Source organism: Cadophora gregata (assembly GCF_030347475.1).
Source record: "Cadophora gregata isolate MNR1 chromosome Unknown scaffold_21, whole genome shotgun sequence".
Lineage (NCBI taxonomy): Eukaryota > Fungi > Ascomycota > Leotiomycetes > Helotiales > Ploettnerulaceae > Cadophora > Cadophora gregata.
This window is the reverse complement of record NW_026695944.1, coordinates 130,641-148,184: the sequence shown is the minus strand read 5'-3', so window position 1 is coordinate 148,184 and position 17,544 is coordinate 130,641. Positions and strand designations below refer to the sequence as shown.

Sequence of the window (17,544 nt, the reverse complement as noted above, 5' to 3'; positions counted from 1 at the left end):
CTTTGATCTCAAGACTCTAGAATTTTAATAGCCCTAAATAAGTAGTCAGAGAGCTATGAGATATCTGATCTGTTAAGATAATTGTTTGAATAGACTTCGAGTTTCAGTAAACCACAGTGAGGCTAGGTAGTAGCCTTGCTAGCGATAGGCCTGAGGAATCACGAGTCTCTCGGCGATTTCTAGGATGGCTGGCAGGCAACGAATTAGGAAGTCTTAGTCTCACAAGGCTGAGTTTGCAACAACGGGATCTAAAAATTCAAATCTACTCATGGGCCAGGACAATGGACGAACGATGGGCAAAGAAATCTAGATGTTGACACAGAAGCACGTCAGGGTTCATACAGGAACCGGAATGGAAAATGCTGTTTCCAAACATCCAAAAGTAGCAGTCTGATTAGTGGCATCGAAACAGATCCCAGTTCTGTCTTCCTATCCCACCATCTACACCCAAGACGCCTATTAACATAGAAATATACACGGACCAGAATCCCCTCACGACGAGCTATCCTCTGGCAACTTATCAATAACCCCCTTGACGATCTCAATCAACTCATTCACATCCGGCCTCTCCGACGGCTCAACCTTCAAGCACTTGCGGACCACCTCCCTGATACTCTCGCTGATCTCGCTATCTTCGCTCTGGCCCGGTTGATTCACGGCCTTCTTCTTGCCTCCTGCGCCTTCGTCTGGGAACCTCCAGTCTCCTCCTAGTACGCAGAGGCTTAGACTCCCTCCTGTCTCGTCGCTGCGCATTTCGAATGGTGATTTGCCCACTAAGCAGGCGTATAATGTGCATCCCAGTGACCAGATATCGACCTTGGTATCTACTGTGCTCCCTGTCTTGACGTCGAATAGTTCCGGTGCGCGGTATGGCATCGTTGAATGTTCGGCTGCTTGATCTTGTACGGCTAGAGCCATGGATCTTGATGTGATAGGGGTGGGGGATGTTGCTAATGATCCGAGATCCATAAGAATTGGTTGTTCACCATCGTCGTCAATCATGATGTTCCCTGGTATTCGTTAGTTCCGTAGAGGACTTGACGCAGAGATGCTTACCTGGCTTAATATCTCTATGCGCATACGCTCTGATCTCCCCTGGCGCCATACCCTCTTGACTCTGCGTCACCTCATTTTCCATCAACGGTTCCTGCTGTTCGCTTTCATGGTCCACCTCTCTACCCTTCTGCCTTCCTCTCCTCTGCTCATTCTCTTCCGCCGCGTCCTGATCCGCCTGTGCCGCCTCCCCTCTAATCTTCTTCGCTTTCCTCTGACTACCAGCTCCACCAGCTCCCTGCCCAACCTTATAATTATGCATCGCCGTCAAAGCTTCACAAACGCCCAGAAAGAGCACCATCAGCCTCCTCTCGGGGAACTTCGTATGATTGACCAGATTCGCATTGATTATATCCTGCAGATTTCCCCGACGGTAGTATGGTAGGAGGATGTATACAGTCTTCGCGCCGGGGTCTGATCGATCAGAGGAGACGCAGTAATCGACACTCCGGATGATATTTGGATGTAGAGCAAACAGCGCATATGCCTCGACCTCTTTCATCGCCAGCGCAACGGATTCTTGGCCAAAGGGACATCGGATCTTCTTCAGCGCATATAGTGCTTCATTGCTGGTATCTTGGACGAGGTAGACGTAGGAGAATCCTCCCTGGAAGGTGGTCAGCGGGTGCTTGGGTAGCTGGTTGGGTTTCCTACCTCTCCTAGTAATCGCAGGATCTTGAAGCTTCGGTTGTTGATCTTGAGCTGAGGAGAGCCGGGGAAACAGCTCATGCAGTTGGTGAGGGTGTACACCAGGTCCAGGAAGTATTGTGCCATTGCGAGATGTTGGGGGAGATGTGTCGTTCTGGGCGCAAGCTCAGGGAGCTATCGTTTGGGCTTGGATGGGTTCTCTGGATGCGAATTTCGGACTGGAAAGTGATAATTGGAACTGGATTGGATTCACGTGAGCCAGCTGCATTATGCATGTGACTTTCCATTAATCGTGGGATCGGAGACCACCACCTTCCGGCAAAGCTGCTGGAGGTCCCACGATTATGTTGTCTCGCTATCACTTTGAGGAGATGAAGCATAACAGGTGCAAGACATTTGTTGACATTCCACTTGTCATGTTGTTAGCAGGTTCGAATGAGGCCTGCTGAGTCATTAGCTGGCTTACTGCCCCATAACGCAATGCCAGCGCGCTCTAACACAAGAGGAATCAAGTCCTCGAGCACTCCTTGAACACCGTGTTACACATTGATTAAAGAGTTGCCGTCTGAAACACGTCCAGTTAACTGTTCAGGTGTGTTCATCCTTACGTATTTCTTGCCTAATATGCCGCAGACCACCTCGTTTAAGCGGTGGAAAGCATACCTGGAACTGCACCACGATGCTGACTTCTGCCAACCGAAGGGCCGATTTGAGAGACGGACTTTTGTTTGCTTGACAAGGATGATCGCGGATCTACACTCTATACAATGTACATCTCAAGTGAGACAAATTGGTAGATTTGTCAGTCAGTGACATACGAGACTTCCCGAACTACTTTCCCTCATCAAGGCTCTGGACAACAAGATTCATTGCCGTGAAGAGAGGCAGTGGTGGCAACATCTCATGGATTTCTGGAGCCCGCAGGTTTTCCCCAGACCAATCTTGGATTTGCGCGTGCAAAGTTCAGTTGTGTCGCCACCAACAGCAGTGGTGCTTTTGAGGGGTTAATATACTTGTCATTGTGTTCTCATCTACAGGATCCAATGAATGCCATGACCAAATTGTGTCTTATACGACTCGCTCTCCCCTTTGACGATGGCCCGCTTCATCCGAGATTTCGTGACATGCGCAAAGTCAGTTGGGAGGAGAAACAGCTATGCACCCCGCAATCTAGTCAAGGGGTAAATTGGGAAGCAGTTCATTTGACCCTGGCACGGCACTTCAGATACTAAGTCTCGATTGGTTGGTGATCAAAACATCCAGAGCCAAGTCTTACTAGATAAAGTACATTATTATGGAGGGTGTGGGGTATGGCTGAACTACCAGCCGATCATCTGCGGGTGGTTTAAAGGACTCTAGGCAAAATAGCCTTGTTCTAACCGCACTCCTTCCTCATGCTTACATGCATTGTTCGGTTGCTCCATTTTGAGGTTCGTTTCAATTGTGATGATTAAGGATTGCTACTAAGCCTCGAATATCTTCCATTCTCCAACATTGAGCTTTGTCTTTGCCGCCTTAAACTGATATTGTGTCCAGAAACTCGTCTCTAAGCAAAGTACCTAGGTGACTCGCTCTCAGAACCCTCTGCTATTACATGTACTTCCTCTGAGTTTTGAATCCATATTGAACGTACATTTGCGCCACCATTCATTTATCAGCCCGTTACTCTAGGTTGTTCTCAGCGATCCTCATTTGTCAGATGTCTAAAAGATCCTGCTATTAATGCTTGCAGTGTTCGGGCAGAAAGGATCGTTGATCCGTTCGTCGCGAAAGATACAGCGGAACATCTCACTTCCTCTTTAGATAAAGTTTCTTGTCCTAAGGGTCACAAGGACCAGAAAGTTATATATCCGTTACTATCGGCCCTGGCGTTCCTGATCCCGTTCAGCCAGTGGAATAAGTTTTCTTTCGCTAGCAAGGTATCCCTAGAGCTTTGAGTATAAGACGAGCCACTCCTCGGTTTTGTCATATCTTTTTCGGCGCCACTTCTTCATCACAACTTCTTCTTTACTTTCTTAAATCTACAAAAATGAAGTACTTTTTTGGTCTCGCTGCTTGTGCAGCGCTTGCTCTTGCAGTTCCAGCTCCTACGGAGACTATTGAGAAGAAGGACAACATCCAGGCCCGCGCTGCCTGTGCTTCCAAAGTCACACTTGCTGCTGGATCAAACCCATTCGCATCTCGCACACTTCATGCCAATTCAATCTACGCCGCCAAGGTTGCCGATGCTGTTGAAGCCATTAGCGATGAATCGTTAAAGAAGAAGGCTGCCGCCGTAGGAAAAGTTGGTACCTTCTTGTGGATGTGAGTATCTGTGAGAAGAAGGGAGAGCCATGCTAAGAGGTCTAGTGATACCATCTCTAGAATTTCCGTCGTTGCCCCGACTCTTGCAGAGACCCCGTGTGGTGAGATCGCTGGTCTCGTTATCTACGATCTCCCTGGACGTGACTGTGCTGCCAAAGCGTCCAACGGAGAGCTTGCGGTCGGAGAATTGTCCAGATACAAGACGGAGTACATCGACCGTATGAGTCATGATTTTACATTTCTCCCCGAACAAAACTGACGAGTCAATAGCAATCGTTGCTGCTATCAAGGCAGCTCCCAATGTTGCAATTGCACTAGTCATCGAGCCTGACTCCCTTCCAAACTTGGTTACCAACTCCAACTTGACAACATGCCAGGCTTCCGCCACAGGGTATAAGGAAGGTGTAGCATATGCCTTGAAGAACCTTAATCTTCCCAATGTTGCCATGTACATCGATGCTGGTCACGGTGGATGGCTCGGATGGGACGCCAACCTTAGTTTGTTATACTGTCCCGGCATACGTCTCGCATACTGACAATGGTCCTCCAGAGCCTGGTGCTGAGATGCTTGCTGGCGTCTACAAGAACGCCGGATCTCCTAAGCAAGTATTTGGTGTCGCCACTAACGTCGCGGGATGGAATGCATGGTCGATGAAGCCCGGAGAATTCGAGAGTGCCGCTGACGCCAAATATAACAAGTGCCAGGACGAGAAGCGCTATATCGCGGCATTCAGCCCTGCCCTTAAGACCGCAGGTATGCCCAACCACGCCATCATCGACACTGGCCGCAACGCCGTTCAAGGCCTGCGTCTCGAGTGGGGTGACTGGTGCAATGTCAATGGTGCTGGCTTCGGTGTCCGACCTACCTCGTCCACGGGTGACTCTCTTGTCGATGCATTCGTGTGGGTCAAGCCTGGTGGAGAGTCCGATGGTGTCAGCGATCCCAGTGCTCCCCGTTACGACTCGTTCTGTGGTCATGCCGATGCTTTCACTCCTGCTCCGCAAGCTGGAGAGTGGAACCAGGCCTACTTTGAAATGTTGGTCCAAAACGCTAAGCCATCGTTCTAAATCATGCCATCATCTTGTACATATCAGATGGCAAAGCCACTCATTCCCTGGAGCGTACTGAAAATGTGGAGAAGTTCATTCGTTATGGTGAGATGGGTCTTTGGGTGAGAAATTGGTGGTTGTGAAAGGTTTATACTGTATATAGGCTATTCAATGCACATAGTTAATAAACCAAGCCGATTTCCACCAAAAATCCTCTGATAACCTCTCATAAGTGCTATCATCACATACCAAACCGCTCTGATCATCTATCCAAAAATAAATCAAAGTCACAGCTAGTAAGTACTTTCAGCCGCTGATAATGTTACCAAATTAGCAGCCATAATCATTAATCTAACTCCTCATTTCCTATACATCCATAGTGTGGCGGGCCACGACTCGAACACCCACACAAAAAGAGAGGTAGTAATTCAAGGACAAGGAGTACTTTGAAACAAAGGAGCGGATCGAGCAAATCTCGAGATATCACATATCTGAAGTACGGGATTTGTCAAATGAGGGGCGGAGAAGAGAATGAATTAGATAGAATCTCTCTAAAAAGTGTATTCATCGTGATAATTCCAAAATAGTATAGTGGTGATCGTGTTGTAAAGGAGTGATAGTTCAGAATCTCTAAATACCACCGCCCAGCTGCACTGGCACTACGGTGGCAACGGCTCTCCATTCCAATGGAAATATTCTCTATAAATATAGAGATATTTTATGGAAAATCTTTCCATGGGAACAGAGACTCGTCACCTATAATTATGGAGAATATTTCCATGATCATAGATTTCATGCCATACAAAATGAAACATGGAAGTATCCATAAATCCATAATCCATAATTATGGATTTTCCTCCATTTTGATACATTTAGTTCTATAGATAATATTTACAGTTTCCTACTACCTACTTACTTCCCCACCTTTAGACCTTCCCACCTTCAGACCTTCCCACCTTCAGACCTTCCTACTTTCGGACCTTCAGACCTTTTTCCCTCCTTACCTACTGTGAGAGACCTACTGTAAAGAGACCTACCGTGGAGAGAGACCTACCGTGGAGAGAGACCTACTATGGAGAGAGATAAAAAGAGAAGGAAAAGGGAGGGGGGGAAGAAGGGGGATCATATGGAAGGATTAAAGTTTAAGTATGAAACACGCTTTAACAGAGAAAGTAGGTTCCATAGGTATAGAAAGAATCTCCATAAGGATAGAGATTATCCTTAGGTATAGAAATAATATCCATAGTTATGGAAGAATCCCCATAGGGATAGAGATTCTGTCCATGCCAATAGAGAGTCTTTCCATGCTAATGGAGCTGTTGCCACCGTAGTGTGGTAACGTAACTTCCCCCCACTACGCCAAGCACCAAAATCAGGTGGCCCTGCCACAATACACCTAGCCTGGGTGCTGAAAGAGCTTGATAAGGAACTTGAACATTTGTTTGGGCTATATCGTCCTACCAGTAAATACAAGTTGGGGGCGACTCTGTCTTTCGAGTACGTACATATATATATATATATTTAAGGTACAATGTCTAAGCTAGTCATACATCTACATTTTCTTTTAATTATACAAACTTTCCTTTTTACAAATCCCTACCTACCTTCGCGTATACCCAATCTTCTTATTTTCCCCTTTGTCCCCCTCTTCTTTGCGCTCTTCTTATCCTTTTGTCCACTTCCATGTTGATTGCCAGTTCTCTTCTTAGTCCTGTAATCCTTTTTCAGGCCTAACTCATCTTCTATCTTCAACCTGAGTCGCTTCTCATCAATCGATTCTTCATCACCCACATAGTTACGCGGCCGTTTCCCCCGGTCCTCACCTGCACTCGCTCTTGCAGCTGCCATCCTCTCCATTTCTACCTCCACCAAAGAGTTCCTCTCTATCCCCTCCCTTACTCTTTTCTCTAGCCTCACGGCTCTCTTCTCCCTTGATCTCCTCATCCTCTCCTCATGGGCTTCCCTCTTTTTTCTCTCTTTCGCTAGCGCCTTGTTTTGGATATCTATTATCGCTCTCTGTCGTATGTCACTCGCCTCTAGGTATCTTTCCCGCTCCTCGGCTGTCATAGCAAGCGCAAAGCCTTTCATGCCACGCGGAGCCACATTTGCTATCCTCAGCGAGACATCCATCTTGACGTCCTGCTTGCGCCGCAACATCTCTCTCTCTTTGTCCGTCGTGACAGATGCTAGCATCCGCTCCTTCTTGCGCTCTTTCTTGAGCAAGAACTTCACTCTCCGCTCGATCTTGGCGGCCTCTTTCTTGCGTTTCTTGCGCTCTCTCCTGCTGTCAAGGCGAAGTACGGAAGGCGCTTGTGTTTCTCGAGTCTGGGACTCTTGGAAAGGGGTATGTTCAGGACGAAGAGTTCTTCCAGGTTCGGACGTGGGGTGAGTAGGCGGCGGCGCTTGGTACTGGTCTGGTGAGCGGGGAGGTGGGGATTCGAGGCTCATTTTTCCGGCGAAATGGTACCGGATCATTTCGTTGTCTGCTGTGGCTGCGAGATGGTATCGTATTACTGCCCCAGCGTCATGCTTCCAGGACTTCACAACAGGTCTTTTAGAGATAGGCTGTTCTAGTTCCCGGTCCACTTCGTCGATCTCGGTGGGTAGCTGGATTCCTGAATTCATAGGGAAGCTGGCTAATGGGATATCAATCGTGGGAGGAGAAGAAAAAGTCGAAAGATTAGTGGTAGATGAGATGATCGTTGATTTGGCGTTCGAAGTGTTGTCTTCTTCAGATCTTGAGTCTTGGGAGGGACTAGTGGTAGAAGCGATCGGTTTTACCGGACGCATAGGTTGAAGTGGTTTATAAGTAACTAGGTTCTCGACTTCTTTCGCGGTCTCTTGCACCTCTGTTTGCCTTTGTTCCTCGGGATCTTGATGCACGGAAGTGGAAGGCGGTACAACATCATGTCTCCTGCAGGAGAGACGCTTTGATCGGACTTCCGTTGCGCTTAGAGCAGACGAGGACGTGTCTGATATTATAGGATCAGTGGCTTTGGTAGTCGAAGGAACCGAGGTGAACCCCGAAGCAGATGCAGTACCTTCCAACTGAGACCTTCCAAGAACAACACTACCAATTGAGCCAGATTCTGATTGTGGACGTCCACTTTGTATCAAAATGCGACTAGACAGTTTCTTCAACGATTGTGAATACCCAGCCTGAGAAGGGATATATGTCCTCGATTTTGACTCTAGTTCCGTGGGAATAGCTTCTGGTTTAGATAGCGATTCCGGTGTGGTAGGATGGGCTATGGATGTCGGTGGTTTGAAATGACGATAAGGGTTCGATAGCTGGGTACTTAACAAATCTCGAAACTTCTGAACTGCTGGGGATATAGCCCTGGTGGAGCCTTGGCGAGTTGCTCGTGATGAGTGAGCTATCCTTTTTCTGACCAATTCTGAGCGTGAGAGGGATGTGGAATGCGTCAGTTCTTCTAGACCAGGATCGAACTCATTAGTGAGAAGGGGAATATCAGAAGCCTGAGCTTTTGTTGAAAGCGTATTCGGAGTGTTTGCCAAAAGAGAGGTCGAATCGGCGTCCGAGTTGTCCCCACGAATAGACAGCGTATTCAGTTGGCTTAGTGACTGACGAACTAAAGATTCGTCCTTCTTTTTTTGTTGATATTTTGTCCCATTCGACACATCGTCTTCAGCCTTTAGCACCACCTTTGGAGGGCTGGGTTGTTGAGTTTTTAGCATACGATTCTCCGGTGGCTCGTTGGTCTGCGGATTGGCCCCTATGCTTGTCCATGGAGCACCAACATCCATTCTGCTTCGCTTCTGGTAATCTGCTTTCCGACTTTTTTCTGACTTTCTTTCCTTTGAATGTGACAACTGGATTGAATGGTCTGAGTTTTTCTTGAAACTTTCAAATCTGGCAGAGGGTTTTGGGAATAGTTCTGTCCGTGTTCGGGAATGATCTAGGCTGTCAATGTCAATATCAGCTATTGAAATCTTATTCGTTCGTTGTCCATACATGAGAGATTCCCGGATAGATTTAATATGGCCTCCACTTTTACGCTGCTCTTTGGTGAAGCGAACTTTGGTTTGCAGCCCTTTGCGAACCACGCTATCATGGACAGCCAATGCGGCAACGAGCATCTCATCGTCCCGACAATCTTCATTATGAAGTTCCTCTGTCTTCGCCAGATTTGTAACCACATCCGATTGCAGGTGGTCCTGATCGATGTCGAATACATTCAAAGGATTTCTGCCCTTGATCAGGCTTTTCCGCTCAACAGAATCCCTCTGCTTTTTGACAGCTTTTTGCCTTTTCCTCTCATCCTGTTCGGCGCGAAGTGCAAGTCTTCTCTCTCGCCTGGGCGGTCGTTTCTCTGGCCGTAGCCTGAGCTCTTCTTGCCCCGAGTCATTACCGGCTACCTGTACTTTCAGAGGCGGAACTCGAAATTGGTCGTGAAGTGCCTGCGATTCTTGTGCGTTCGGAAAATCCTCCACGCTTCCGCTTCCAAAACTGGCAGGGAGTATAGAGGTTTCAACCACAACTTCCTGTGGTGTCTCACTCTCATCTCGACTTGCCCTACCCAAATGTGCCAACCTCCAATCCCTTTTAATTGTACCGAAGTGATCGGAGTAGGCTAAACGGGGTTCTTGATAGCTCCTAGAGCCAGAAGATTGACGTTCCCGTTGATCTAGGTAGGAACCTCTATGATCCTGTAAAGCGCCATGGGTGGTTTCCGTGGTCGTAACATTTTCGATAGGCATATCATCTCTGGTTCGCGAAGTATGATCACGTGGATAGTTGTGCTTCTCCTCTGTAGTGAAGTTCCGGTCATGTTTGGGGACGTGTCGGCTGGTCAGCTGAATCGCCCAGAATCCTTCATTGTGACATCTGAGGGACGTGGGAAATATGAGTCTGGTGGTAGTTCTAGTCGCGGTCCTGGGCCCTTTAAACGGCCAGGGCCTTATCATCATCAAGCTAACAAACGATTAGTTCTGGTACACTTCAGATGACACAGGGCTTAATATGCTCACTTGAAGCCTCTAAGTACTAGTAAGGGCCGGGATGAAGGGAGTGAGTATTAGGTCTGAGACAGGAGAAAGAAGTACACGGGTGTAGATTGTAGTTTTTCAGAGGCGTGCATAGTTGATAAGACACACTGGCTTTTCTGTAATACGAAAGCGAGAGCTGTTGCAGACTCCCGCTTTTCATATGACAGAACGTAATGTAGAGAGAAAGCTACCAGAATCGTGATGTCTAATAGGGTGCGGAAAGTTTTGAGGGGCCCCTTTGAGTGATGAGTCAGCATCTCCTTCAGTTTAAAGTGCCCTAAGGGGCTAGCTGTGATGAGCCGGCTGTAGTGCCTTAGTGCCTCAGGCTAACACCCCCTATTTGAGTGTACTTCAGGTAGAAACCTTCTGGTTCCGCACCTTGATATTCTAAGAATATGAACCACACCTCTGCCTTGGTTCGTGTCACAAATACTTTTAATAGTAACGTTGTTTATACTATTAGCTTATAAACTAATTAGTACTCGCTGATTCTAGTATTTGGATCAAAAAGCTCTCCTATATAAGTGTTATCATGGATTCAAGGTGACGTAATTCGTAGGTTCCATCTTGAACAGGAACCCTGTTCAAGTCATCAGTATACACGAAACCATTCTCTAGGAAGAGACCGACTACTCTTGCAACTTCAATAACAGCCTTGATATTATCAAAAGAAGGCCCTATAGCAACACGAAAGCTGTCCCAGAACAAGCTCCGGAGCGCCTGGTGGTTAGGGTGGTACTTGAAGGGGCCTTTGCTTGACCGGGTCGCGAGCATAGCCTCAAGGGACCAGAGCGACGTCCCAAACGGACCAATGGTGGTATCTTTCCAGTCGCAGATGCCTTTGATTTCACCTGTCAAAGGGTCCACGTGTATGTTATTTTCTCGGAGGTCAGTGTGGTGGGGTACTAGCGGCCAGTCGCTGGTAAAGAGCTTTGGGAGTTCAGAGATCAGGTAATCTACCGTTTTGCGGAAGCGATCCGGCAGCCCCTGGGAGAGCTGCTTGAGTTTCGACAAGTAGTCATCATAGAGGCTGTGGCGGCTTGGGCACCACACCGGGCTCAGCTTGTTATGCCATGCTAAGGCAAAGAATCTGTATTGGAAAAATTAGCTGCACGGTTCTTTTGACGTGGGAGGCATCTACAGACCTAGCATAGTCCCGCAGACTTTGTTGTAGGAGGTAGCCATTGTCTCTGTGTAACTGTACCAGAGAAAGATACACGCAGTCCCCACCAACAGTACTTATCGTACACACTTGGAGGTAGCCTAGGGTTCCAGCCTGCTCGTGGTGTGGCATAAAGCGCTTGTAGACTTGTTCTACACATTCAAGGAGTTTGAGATCTAAGGCGCCTTCGTTATTGCGAAACTGGACGACAAATCCCCTGGTATCATTGTCAGCTATGACAGTGTAGCTAGTTGAGCCTTGCACAGGTGTTGGGTGGACAGGCTGGCCGATGAGTTGTTCAGCCATTTGGTTGCACTCTTCCTGCGTCGTACCAGTGTCTGCAGAAAAGAAGTCCTCTATCTGTTTCGCTGAAAGCGCCGAAATGCTAGCCGTCAAGTTGCTCATTGTGCGTGGGTTATTGCCGGTCTTGGGGTGAGAGGAGTTGCTCTTGTGAGACGACCTGAGATACTGGTGCCAGCACGTGCTTAGCAAATAAAGTCAAAGTAAAGGAAGGTTTCCAGGGCGAATGGTACAGAGGCGCATGCGCTTTAGGATTTTGGTGTAGTTAAGAGCGCACCTGCGCAAAGGGGTGCGCTGGGGGTAAAACGTGATTTGGGGTGCGCAAGTCTAATCAAACGTGATTGGGTACGCTTCTTAACCTGCACTTTACTTAGGAAATTGTACCTGAGTGACACGACTACCTTAGAGGAAAGTGCTGCCCTACTTAGAGTCCCTAGACAGTAAAGTAACTTAACTGTCGACTATCCCCTAAGTGCGATTCGCCGCACAACCTAAAGACCTCTCTAACAGTTACTACGAGTAGTAGTGAAGTATCAAAGCGAAGCGTTTGCAGCCCCTGATTCGGGCGGATGGTTCCCGCCAGATGGGTCTTTTAAGCGGCTGACCAAGTCATGACTTTGACGGTTCAGATATGAGATATGAGATATGAGCACAATAATAATCCCCGTTCGTCTGAACTCTTCTGATACTAAATGATGTATTGATATTGGTACTCTTATGATCTCCATACTCCACCATGATTATAAGGGGTTCGAACATCGAAGGAGACTGATACTGTCCCACGGTCCCTCTGCCAAGCGGCTTGTCCACACCTTCCTTTCCTCTTCCCGCGATTAACGCACACAACATCCGGAACTCTAACGGCGACAAGCAAGCAGCAGCAGCAACAATGATTGATTCCATCCATATCAAGCACATCCAATACATTCTCCCATAATCCATGCGACTCGCCCTCGCCTCGTCTCGCCTCGCCTGCACTCCTGGAATTGCTGACGTGGCCCACGACGCACGATGAAGAAACCGGGCGTGCATCCACAGCGCCTCTATCGATATGCTGCTCTGCGTCGCGTCCTGACGCGCCGTTGGACAAGACCAGCCGCACAGCTAGTTAAATTCGACACTCGAGGCAGGACGGGCATTGCCACAAGTCATCCTGGGGAATCTGGAGATGTCGGAGAATTGCGTAAGTAAATCGGTTCTTCTTACCATATTATGCATTGTGATGCACGCCGGCGACGATATCGATATCATGTCAGGTTATCCTATCCTCGATCCCGTCTTGCCACGAGGGCCACATCTCCGGCCGCATCTCGGTTCATACACCCCAGATTTGAACGCAAGTTAGAATTAAATTATCTAGAAGTCTAGATTCCTTCTCCCGACGGACCAAATGGGTCTCTTGCAGTTCGCGCGGGATATAACCGTATCCAAGAGAACCTTGGAACGCAAGCCGGCCATGGGCCTATATCACGTGCAAACCAGGTGTTTTGCAGACACGTGCAGCCGTGCAGCCGTGCTAGCGGCCAATTGCCAGAACACCTCGCTAACAACCCTCCAGGAGATTCACAACACCCTTCCAGAAGAAGAAATTATCAATCACGATCACAGAGAGAACCTGAAGATGAAACTCCACTGTCCCGGAAAATGATAGAGGCAGCCGCCACTGCCTTTGCTAGTATCGTCGTCCTCGGAGCAGGCTTTGGTATCGGCGGGTACATGTACCATAAATTCTACAAATGGCTAGTCCTCCACAAGATGGAAGGGGCATTTAAACCCGGAGATCCAGTCTTAGATCTCGCTGCAATCGGCAAACAGATTCCCAATTCCATCACATCACCTCCTCTCAGCAAAGAGACCGACGAACATTGGGTTTTACGAGACGAGCAAGCCAAAATCGATGCTATCGTCAATGGATCCGAAAAGGGCCACTATCACCTCCTGATCGGTGAGAAGGGTACCGGGAAATCAAGCATGTTACTGGACGCCATGCAGAAAATTGATGGCGAGGGATGTAGCATGTTCGAAGCACATGCAGACATGGAGATTTTCCGTGTGCGGCTAGGTAAAGCACTTGATTTCGAATTCCACGAAGACTACATCGGGTCATACTTCTCAGAACGTGGACCGAGAGAAAGCACACCTTTACTCGATATCGAGCGAGCCTTCAATAAACTAGAAAAAGTTGCGCTTAACAGGCGGAAAACTGTCGGTAGACCACTGATCGTGATCATCAACGCCGTCCACCTCCTCCGAGACGACGAAGACGGTCGGGACCTCCTTGAACTGCTTCAACAAAGAGCAGAGCAATGGGCAGCTAGCAATCTCGTCACCATGGTCTTCAACAGCGACGACTACTGGGTATACGAACGACTAAAGCAATTAGCCACCCGCATGGAAGTTACCTCCATCACAGACCTCCCCAAGAACCAAGCTATTTCCGCCCTCTCTAAATATAGACTCAAGTACTTCGGCGAGAAACCCAACAGCAGTATCTTAGAAGAAGTCTACGATCGCGTCGGCGGTCGTCTAACATTTCTCAATCGTGTAGCCAAGTCGAAAGACATGCTCGAGACATGTGACTCAATCATCGACACCGAAAGGCGGTGGTTTCTCAATCAATGCTGGATTCTGGGCATGGAAATGGACGACGATGTCATGGACCAGCAGAAATACGCCGTAAATTCTCTCCCCCACCTCCGTCTGCAAATTCCCCCACACAGAACAAAATAAAATCACTAACAAATCCGCCTAGTCCGCAGCAATGGTCCTCGCCCAAGCCCTCGTAGCCGCCGAAAAGTCCCAAACCTCACCTTACTCCCCCTCTGACGGCTCCCACCTCATCCCGCAAATCCCCCTACACAAAGCCCGGCAAATCATGACCCGCGCCGACTTCATAAAGGACTACGACCACATCAACCTCTTTACTATCACGTCCTCCGCATTCGTCCGCGCCGATTCTGTCCCAATGCAGAGAGCATTTAGAAGTATCTGTGAAGAGGAAGGCTTCGATGACTATCTCGAGGCGACGTTGCAGAGGATCAGCGATATCGAGAGTCTGGGACGTACGAGGGAGATTGTGGCGAAGGATCTTGTGTTGGGTGGGAAGTATAAGTTTTTGTTGAAGGATGGGGAGAGGAGGGGGGAGAAGGTGACGGAGGTTGTGTTGGAGCAGAAGGAGGAGGAGGAGGATAGTGATAGGGATGATGACAAGAAATAGTTGGGGGAAGGGGATTGAGGTGGTGATGGGTATTGTATGATTTTTGTATGTTAAGATGGGATAAGATGAGAAGAAACGAGTATGCATGTATGTATGTATTTATGTACAGTACAGCTAGACGACAGACAGATAGAGACACAAACGAAGATTTCCTTGCCTTAAAGCAGCTACTACCTTCCATCTAGACCTCGCCCATCGCCCAAATATTCCCTTGCCTACGTAGCTCAGTGAATCTGTCCTCTCTCAGCACCACTAAATCCTCGCTCATCAACAGTTATAAGAACACCTCCTACCCCTCAAACTTAAAACCTAACTCTCAAAATAAACGGGCTCGACTTCCTTCACGACTAGGCTTCCTGTAGTAAGCCATTCAGGCGCTCAGGGAACTTAGGAAGAAGAAAACACAATGTGTGTCAGGAGTAGCCAGTAGGCTACGCCTGATGCGGCTAGCGCACCCGCCCTAAGCGAGTCTTGGCGCTCCCCATATATTGTAAGGTTCCTTAAGAACCTCTTCGAACCTCGTTCGTCTTCTTCAATATATAGAGTATTACTAAGCTTGGATCCTTTGTCGTGACAGATACGGTACGTCGTAGGGAAGCTGATAATCGAGAGCTAGAGGAACGAGAATAGAAGCAGGAAGGAACTAAACGAAATTATAATTTTCTATCCTACTATACTAACGTCTAAGGAAGACTTCTTTTTAACCGGCCTCTTATTAATAAGCAACGTGCTCCTTGTTAGCTTACAAGTCACTAGTCTCTTCTCGACTTCTATAAGTAATAATCCCGGGGTAGCTTAGCCCTTTATATTAAGTAGATAAATAAAGCGATATCCTTGTTATAAACGATTAAGCTAGATATAAGCCTATATAGCTATATTATCTTTAATATATTATATATCCTTAATCTTAAATCTAAAATCAATAAGATTAATAGTTACTAAGATAAGGTAAAACTCACTTAATAAAACTTAACTCTTCTACTACCTTTCTTATTATTAGAAACTATAACATTAACCTCTGCTCTTTAAAACTTAGGTAGTTACTCTTTTAATATTCTATTTTTCTCTTCTTGATATATAATAGCTCTAACTTATTCTTCTACTTCTTCTTAATATATAGCTTATAGCGTATACAAAAATAGAAACTCTTAACGACTTAATCTTCTGGGATAAGGATATTATTAGTCCGCAGACTTATTATCGTGTACTGTAGGGAGGAGCTTCATATAGTATAAAAGTCTTGATTTATTAAGGTATTCTAGAGCTCCCCTATAAGGGGAAGCTCCAGGAGTTCTAGTTACATAAGTATCCTCTAGTTAGCTAGAGCGCCTTAGAGAGTGCCTTAGGTGCGCCAGGTGCATAACACACCCCCTCGCTTAGCTTTATAATAATAAGCGAAGCGACGTAAATAGTATAGATAATACTACCTGAACTATAATAGAAGTTAATACTAACTAATAGCGTTAGGTCTTAATCGCCTAGTGGCTCTAAGTATATAAAGTAAGTAGGTTCCCCTAAACGCTTTTTCCTTAAATAATAACTTCGACGTAATATTAGTAAATATAGCTAAAAGCTCCCGTGCTTCCCGTGCCTCACGCGCTTCTAATCTCGCCGCTACTCGCGTAATAAAGAAAAAGACTATAAGTTATTTATTTAAAGATTCCGACGTAATTAGCGTTATAAGGAATCGTTAGAACTACACTGATACCTTATAAAATAAGCCTATAGCCGCCGCACCTCCCCTGCCGCCGCCTCCCTACTACTACTACTATTACTACCACTACTACTACTATTACTACTACTACTAACTCCCGCCTGCTGCCCCGCTATAGCAGGGGCTATCCGTGCTATACTTTATAGCTACTATATTCACGGTAGTTTATAGGGTACGCCGAGCGACCCCTATCGCGACAAAGAGATAGCTTCGCGCTATTTTTATTATTATAAAAATAATAAATCAAGTTATATTACCGCCCCTGCCTGCGCTACTGAACTCTTCGCTAGCTACTTAGTAGCCCGGGCCCTCTTAGAGGGCACACGCGTAAGTATTTCCTTATATTATAGTATTAGAATAATAAAGTATTAAGGTATTAATATTAAAGTACTAAGCGAGGCTAACTCTATAATATATATAAGCTCTTATAGTCCGCTAGGCTACTATTCAGAAGGCCTTAGAAGCCGAGGAGAATAAGAATAAGAATAAGGATAAGATCTATACTACTATTTATAAGTTATAATAATAATCTTATAGATTTCAGATATTATCTAACTATTAATATCAGCCGCTACTCCTACCCCTGCCTCTGCTCTCCGTAGAGAGACCGCTATTCCCTCCCCCCCGCCTTATTTTTAGCGCTATAGGAATAGGCTCCGGCTCTATAGGAGCTACTATTATTACCCCCGCGGCGCGTTTAGCCTTACGTGCCTCTACTTTAGTAGAGGTTAATATTATAGCTAGCGCTACCCGGCAGTTAATTAACTTTCTCCTCCTTCCTTAGTAAGCGGTATAAGCTTTATAACCTTTAAGTAGCAGCTTAGGAATATTACTCCTTTATTATTATAATTCAAGCTAGCGTATTAGTACGACTTTATAACCTAGAAGTTGTAGCTTAGGATTAGGTCCTTTACACTTCACGTTATTTTAGCGCGGCTTTATAACCCCGAAGTAGTAGCTTAGGATCAGGTCCTATAATTCCACCTCTTCTCTCCTCTCTAATAGCGTTTAAGAACTATAAATATAAAGTAAAGAAAATATGATAAAAGAAAGTATCTATATAAACTATATAGCTTAAGCGAGCTT

The 17,544-nt window shown here is 46.7% G+C and overlaps 5 protein-coding genes across 8 annotated transcripts; 2 read left to right on the top strand and 3 right to left on the bottom strand.

The window, feature by feature from the left end:
• Positions 1-46: 46 nt before the first annotated feature.
• On the bottom strand, positions 47-2,192 carry ONS95_008584 (uncharacterized protein). The gene is made up of 3 exons (XM_058502144.1): positions 2,168-2,192; positions 1,057-2,111; positions 47-1,010 (listed from the first exon to the last, which is right to left on the bottom strand). Exons 2-3 carry the CDS (start codon positions 1,553-1,555, stop codon positions 493-495), a joined length of 1,017 nt encoding a protein of 338 aa, XP_058349174.1. The 5' UTR covers positions 1,556-2,111; positions 2,168-2,192; the 3' UTR covers positions 47-492.
• Positions 2,081-5,251, top strand: CEL6C (1,4-beta-D-glucan cellobiohydrolase cel6c). The gene is made up of 5 exons (XM_058502143.1): positions 2,081-2,293; positions 2,404-4,005; positions 4,051-4,223; positions 4,276-4,503; positions 4,556-5,251. The coding sequence occupies exons 2-5, from the start codon at positions 3,731-3,733 to the stop codon at positions 5,071-5,073; spliced, it is 1,194 nt and encodes a 397-aa protein (XP_058349173.1). The 5' UTR covers positions 2,081-2,293; positions 2,404-3,730; the 3' UTR covers positions 5,074-5,251.
• A 1,280-nt stretch (positions 5,252-6,531) lies between these two features.
• Positions 6,532-10,465, bottom strand: ONS95_008582 (uncharacterized protein). 2 transcript variants are annotated; one of them, XM_058502142.1, is made up of 3 exons: positions 10,048-10,465; positions 9,032-9,991; positions 6,532-8,980 (listed from the first exon to the last, which is right to left on the bottom strand). In XM_058502142.1, exons 2-3 carry the CDS (start codon positions 9,985-9,987, stop codon positions 6,652-6,654), a joined length of 3,285 nt encoding a protein of 1,094 aa, XP_058349172.1. In that variant the 5' UTR covers positions 9,988-9,991; positions 10,048-10,465; the 3' UTR covers positions 6,532-6,651. The 2 variants fall into 2 exon arrangements, with proteins under 2 accessions (XP_058349172.1, XP_058349171.1); XM_058502141.1 differs by having other exon boundaries at positions 6,532-8,975; positions 10,048-10,251.
• ONS95_008581 (uncharacterized protein) lies at positions 10,443-12,043 on the bottom strand. Its single transcript, XM_058502140.1, has 3 exons — positions 11,952-12,043; positions 11,211-11,886; positions 10,443-11,155 (listed from the first exon to the last, which is right to left on the bottom strand). Exons 2-3 carry the CDS (start codon positions 11,630-11,632, stop codon positions 10,582-10,584), a joined length of 996 nt encoding a protein of 331 aa, XP_058349170.1. The 5' UTR covers positions 11,633-11,886; positions 11,952-12,043; the 3' UTR covers positions 10,443-10,581.
• Positions 12,044-15,221, top strand: ONS95_008580 (uncharacterized protein). 3 transcript variants are annotated; one of them, XM_058502139.1, is made up of 3 exons: positions 12,044-12,710; positions 13,086-14,203; positions 14,280-15,221. In XM_058502139.1, the coding sequence occupies exons 1-3, from the start codon at positions 12,539-12,541 to the stop codon at positions 14,742-14,744; spliced, it is 1,755 nt and encodes a 584-aa protein (XP_058349169.1). In that variant the 5' UTR covers positions 12,044-12,538; the 3' UTR covers positions 14,745-15,221. The 3 variants fall into 3 exon arrangements, with proteins under 3 accessions (XP_058349169.1, XP_058349167.1, XP_058349168.1); XM_058502137.1 differs by having other exon boundaries at positions 13,086-14,908; XM_058502138.1 differs by having other exon boundaries at positions 12,044-14,203; positions 14,280-14,908.
• Positions 15,222-17,544: the final 2,323 nt, after the last annotated feature.

Bases quoted from the DNA above. Each gene is read 5' to 3' on its own strand.
- CEL6C (XM_058502143.1), top strand. From the start codon at position 3,731: ATGAAGTACTTTTTTGGTCTCGCTGCTTGTGCAGCGCTTGCTCTTGCA. The intron at 4,006-4,050 runs GTGAGTATCTGT...TAAGAGGTCTAG, and splicing joins GTTGGTACCTTCTTGTGGAT to TGATACCATCTCTAGAATTT. The intron at 4,504-4,555 runs GTTTGTTATACT...ATGGTCCTCCAG, and splicing joins CGGATGGGACGCCAACCTTA to AGCCTGGTGCTGAGATGCTT.
- ONS95_008584 (XM_058502144.1), bottom strand. From the start codon at position 1,555: ATGAAAGAGGTCGAGGCATATGCGCTGTTTGCTCTACATCCAAATATC. The intron at 1,011-1,056 runs GTAAGCATCTCT...AACGAATACCAG, and splicing joins GCATAGAGATATTAAGCCAG to GGAACATCATGATTGACGAC.
- ONS95_008581 (XM_058502140.1), bottom strand. From the start codon at position 11,632: ATGAGCAACTTGACGGCTAGCATTTCGGCGCTTTCAGCGAAACAGATA. The intron at 11,156-11,210 runs GTCTGTAGATGC...TTTCCAATACAG, and splicing joins AGTCTGCGGGACTATGCTAG to ATTCTTTGCCTTAGCATGGC.
- ONS95_008580 (XM_058502139.1), top strand. From the start codon at position 12,539: ATGAAGAAACCGGGCGTGCATCCACAGCGCCTCTATCGATATGCTGCT. The intron at 12,711-13,085 runs GTAAGTAAATCG...ACAACCCTCCAG, and splicing joins TGGAGATGTCGGAGAATTGC to GAGATTCACAACACCCTTCC. The intron at 14,204-14,279 runs GTAAATTCTCTC...AAATCCGCCTAG, and splicing joins TGGACCAGCAGAAATACGCC to TCCGCAGCAATGGTCCTCGC.
- ONS95_008582 (XM_058502142.1), bottom strand. From the start codon at position 9,987: ATGATGATAAGGCCCTGGCCGTTTAAAGGGCCCAGGACCGCGACTAGA. The intron at 8,981-9,031 runs GTATGGACAACG...TGACATTGACAG, and splicing joins TCTATCCGGGAATCTCTCAT to CCTAGATCATTCCCGAACAC.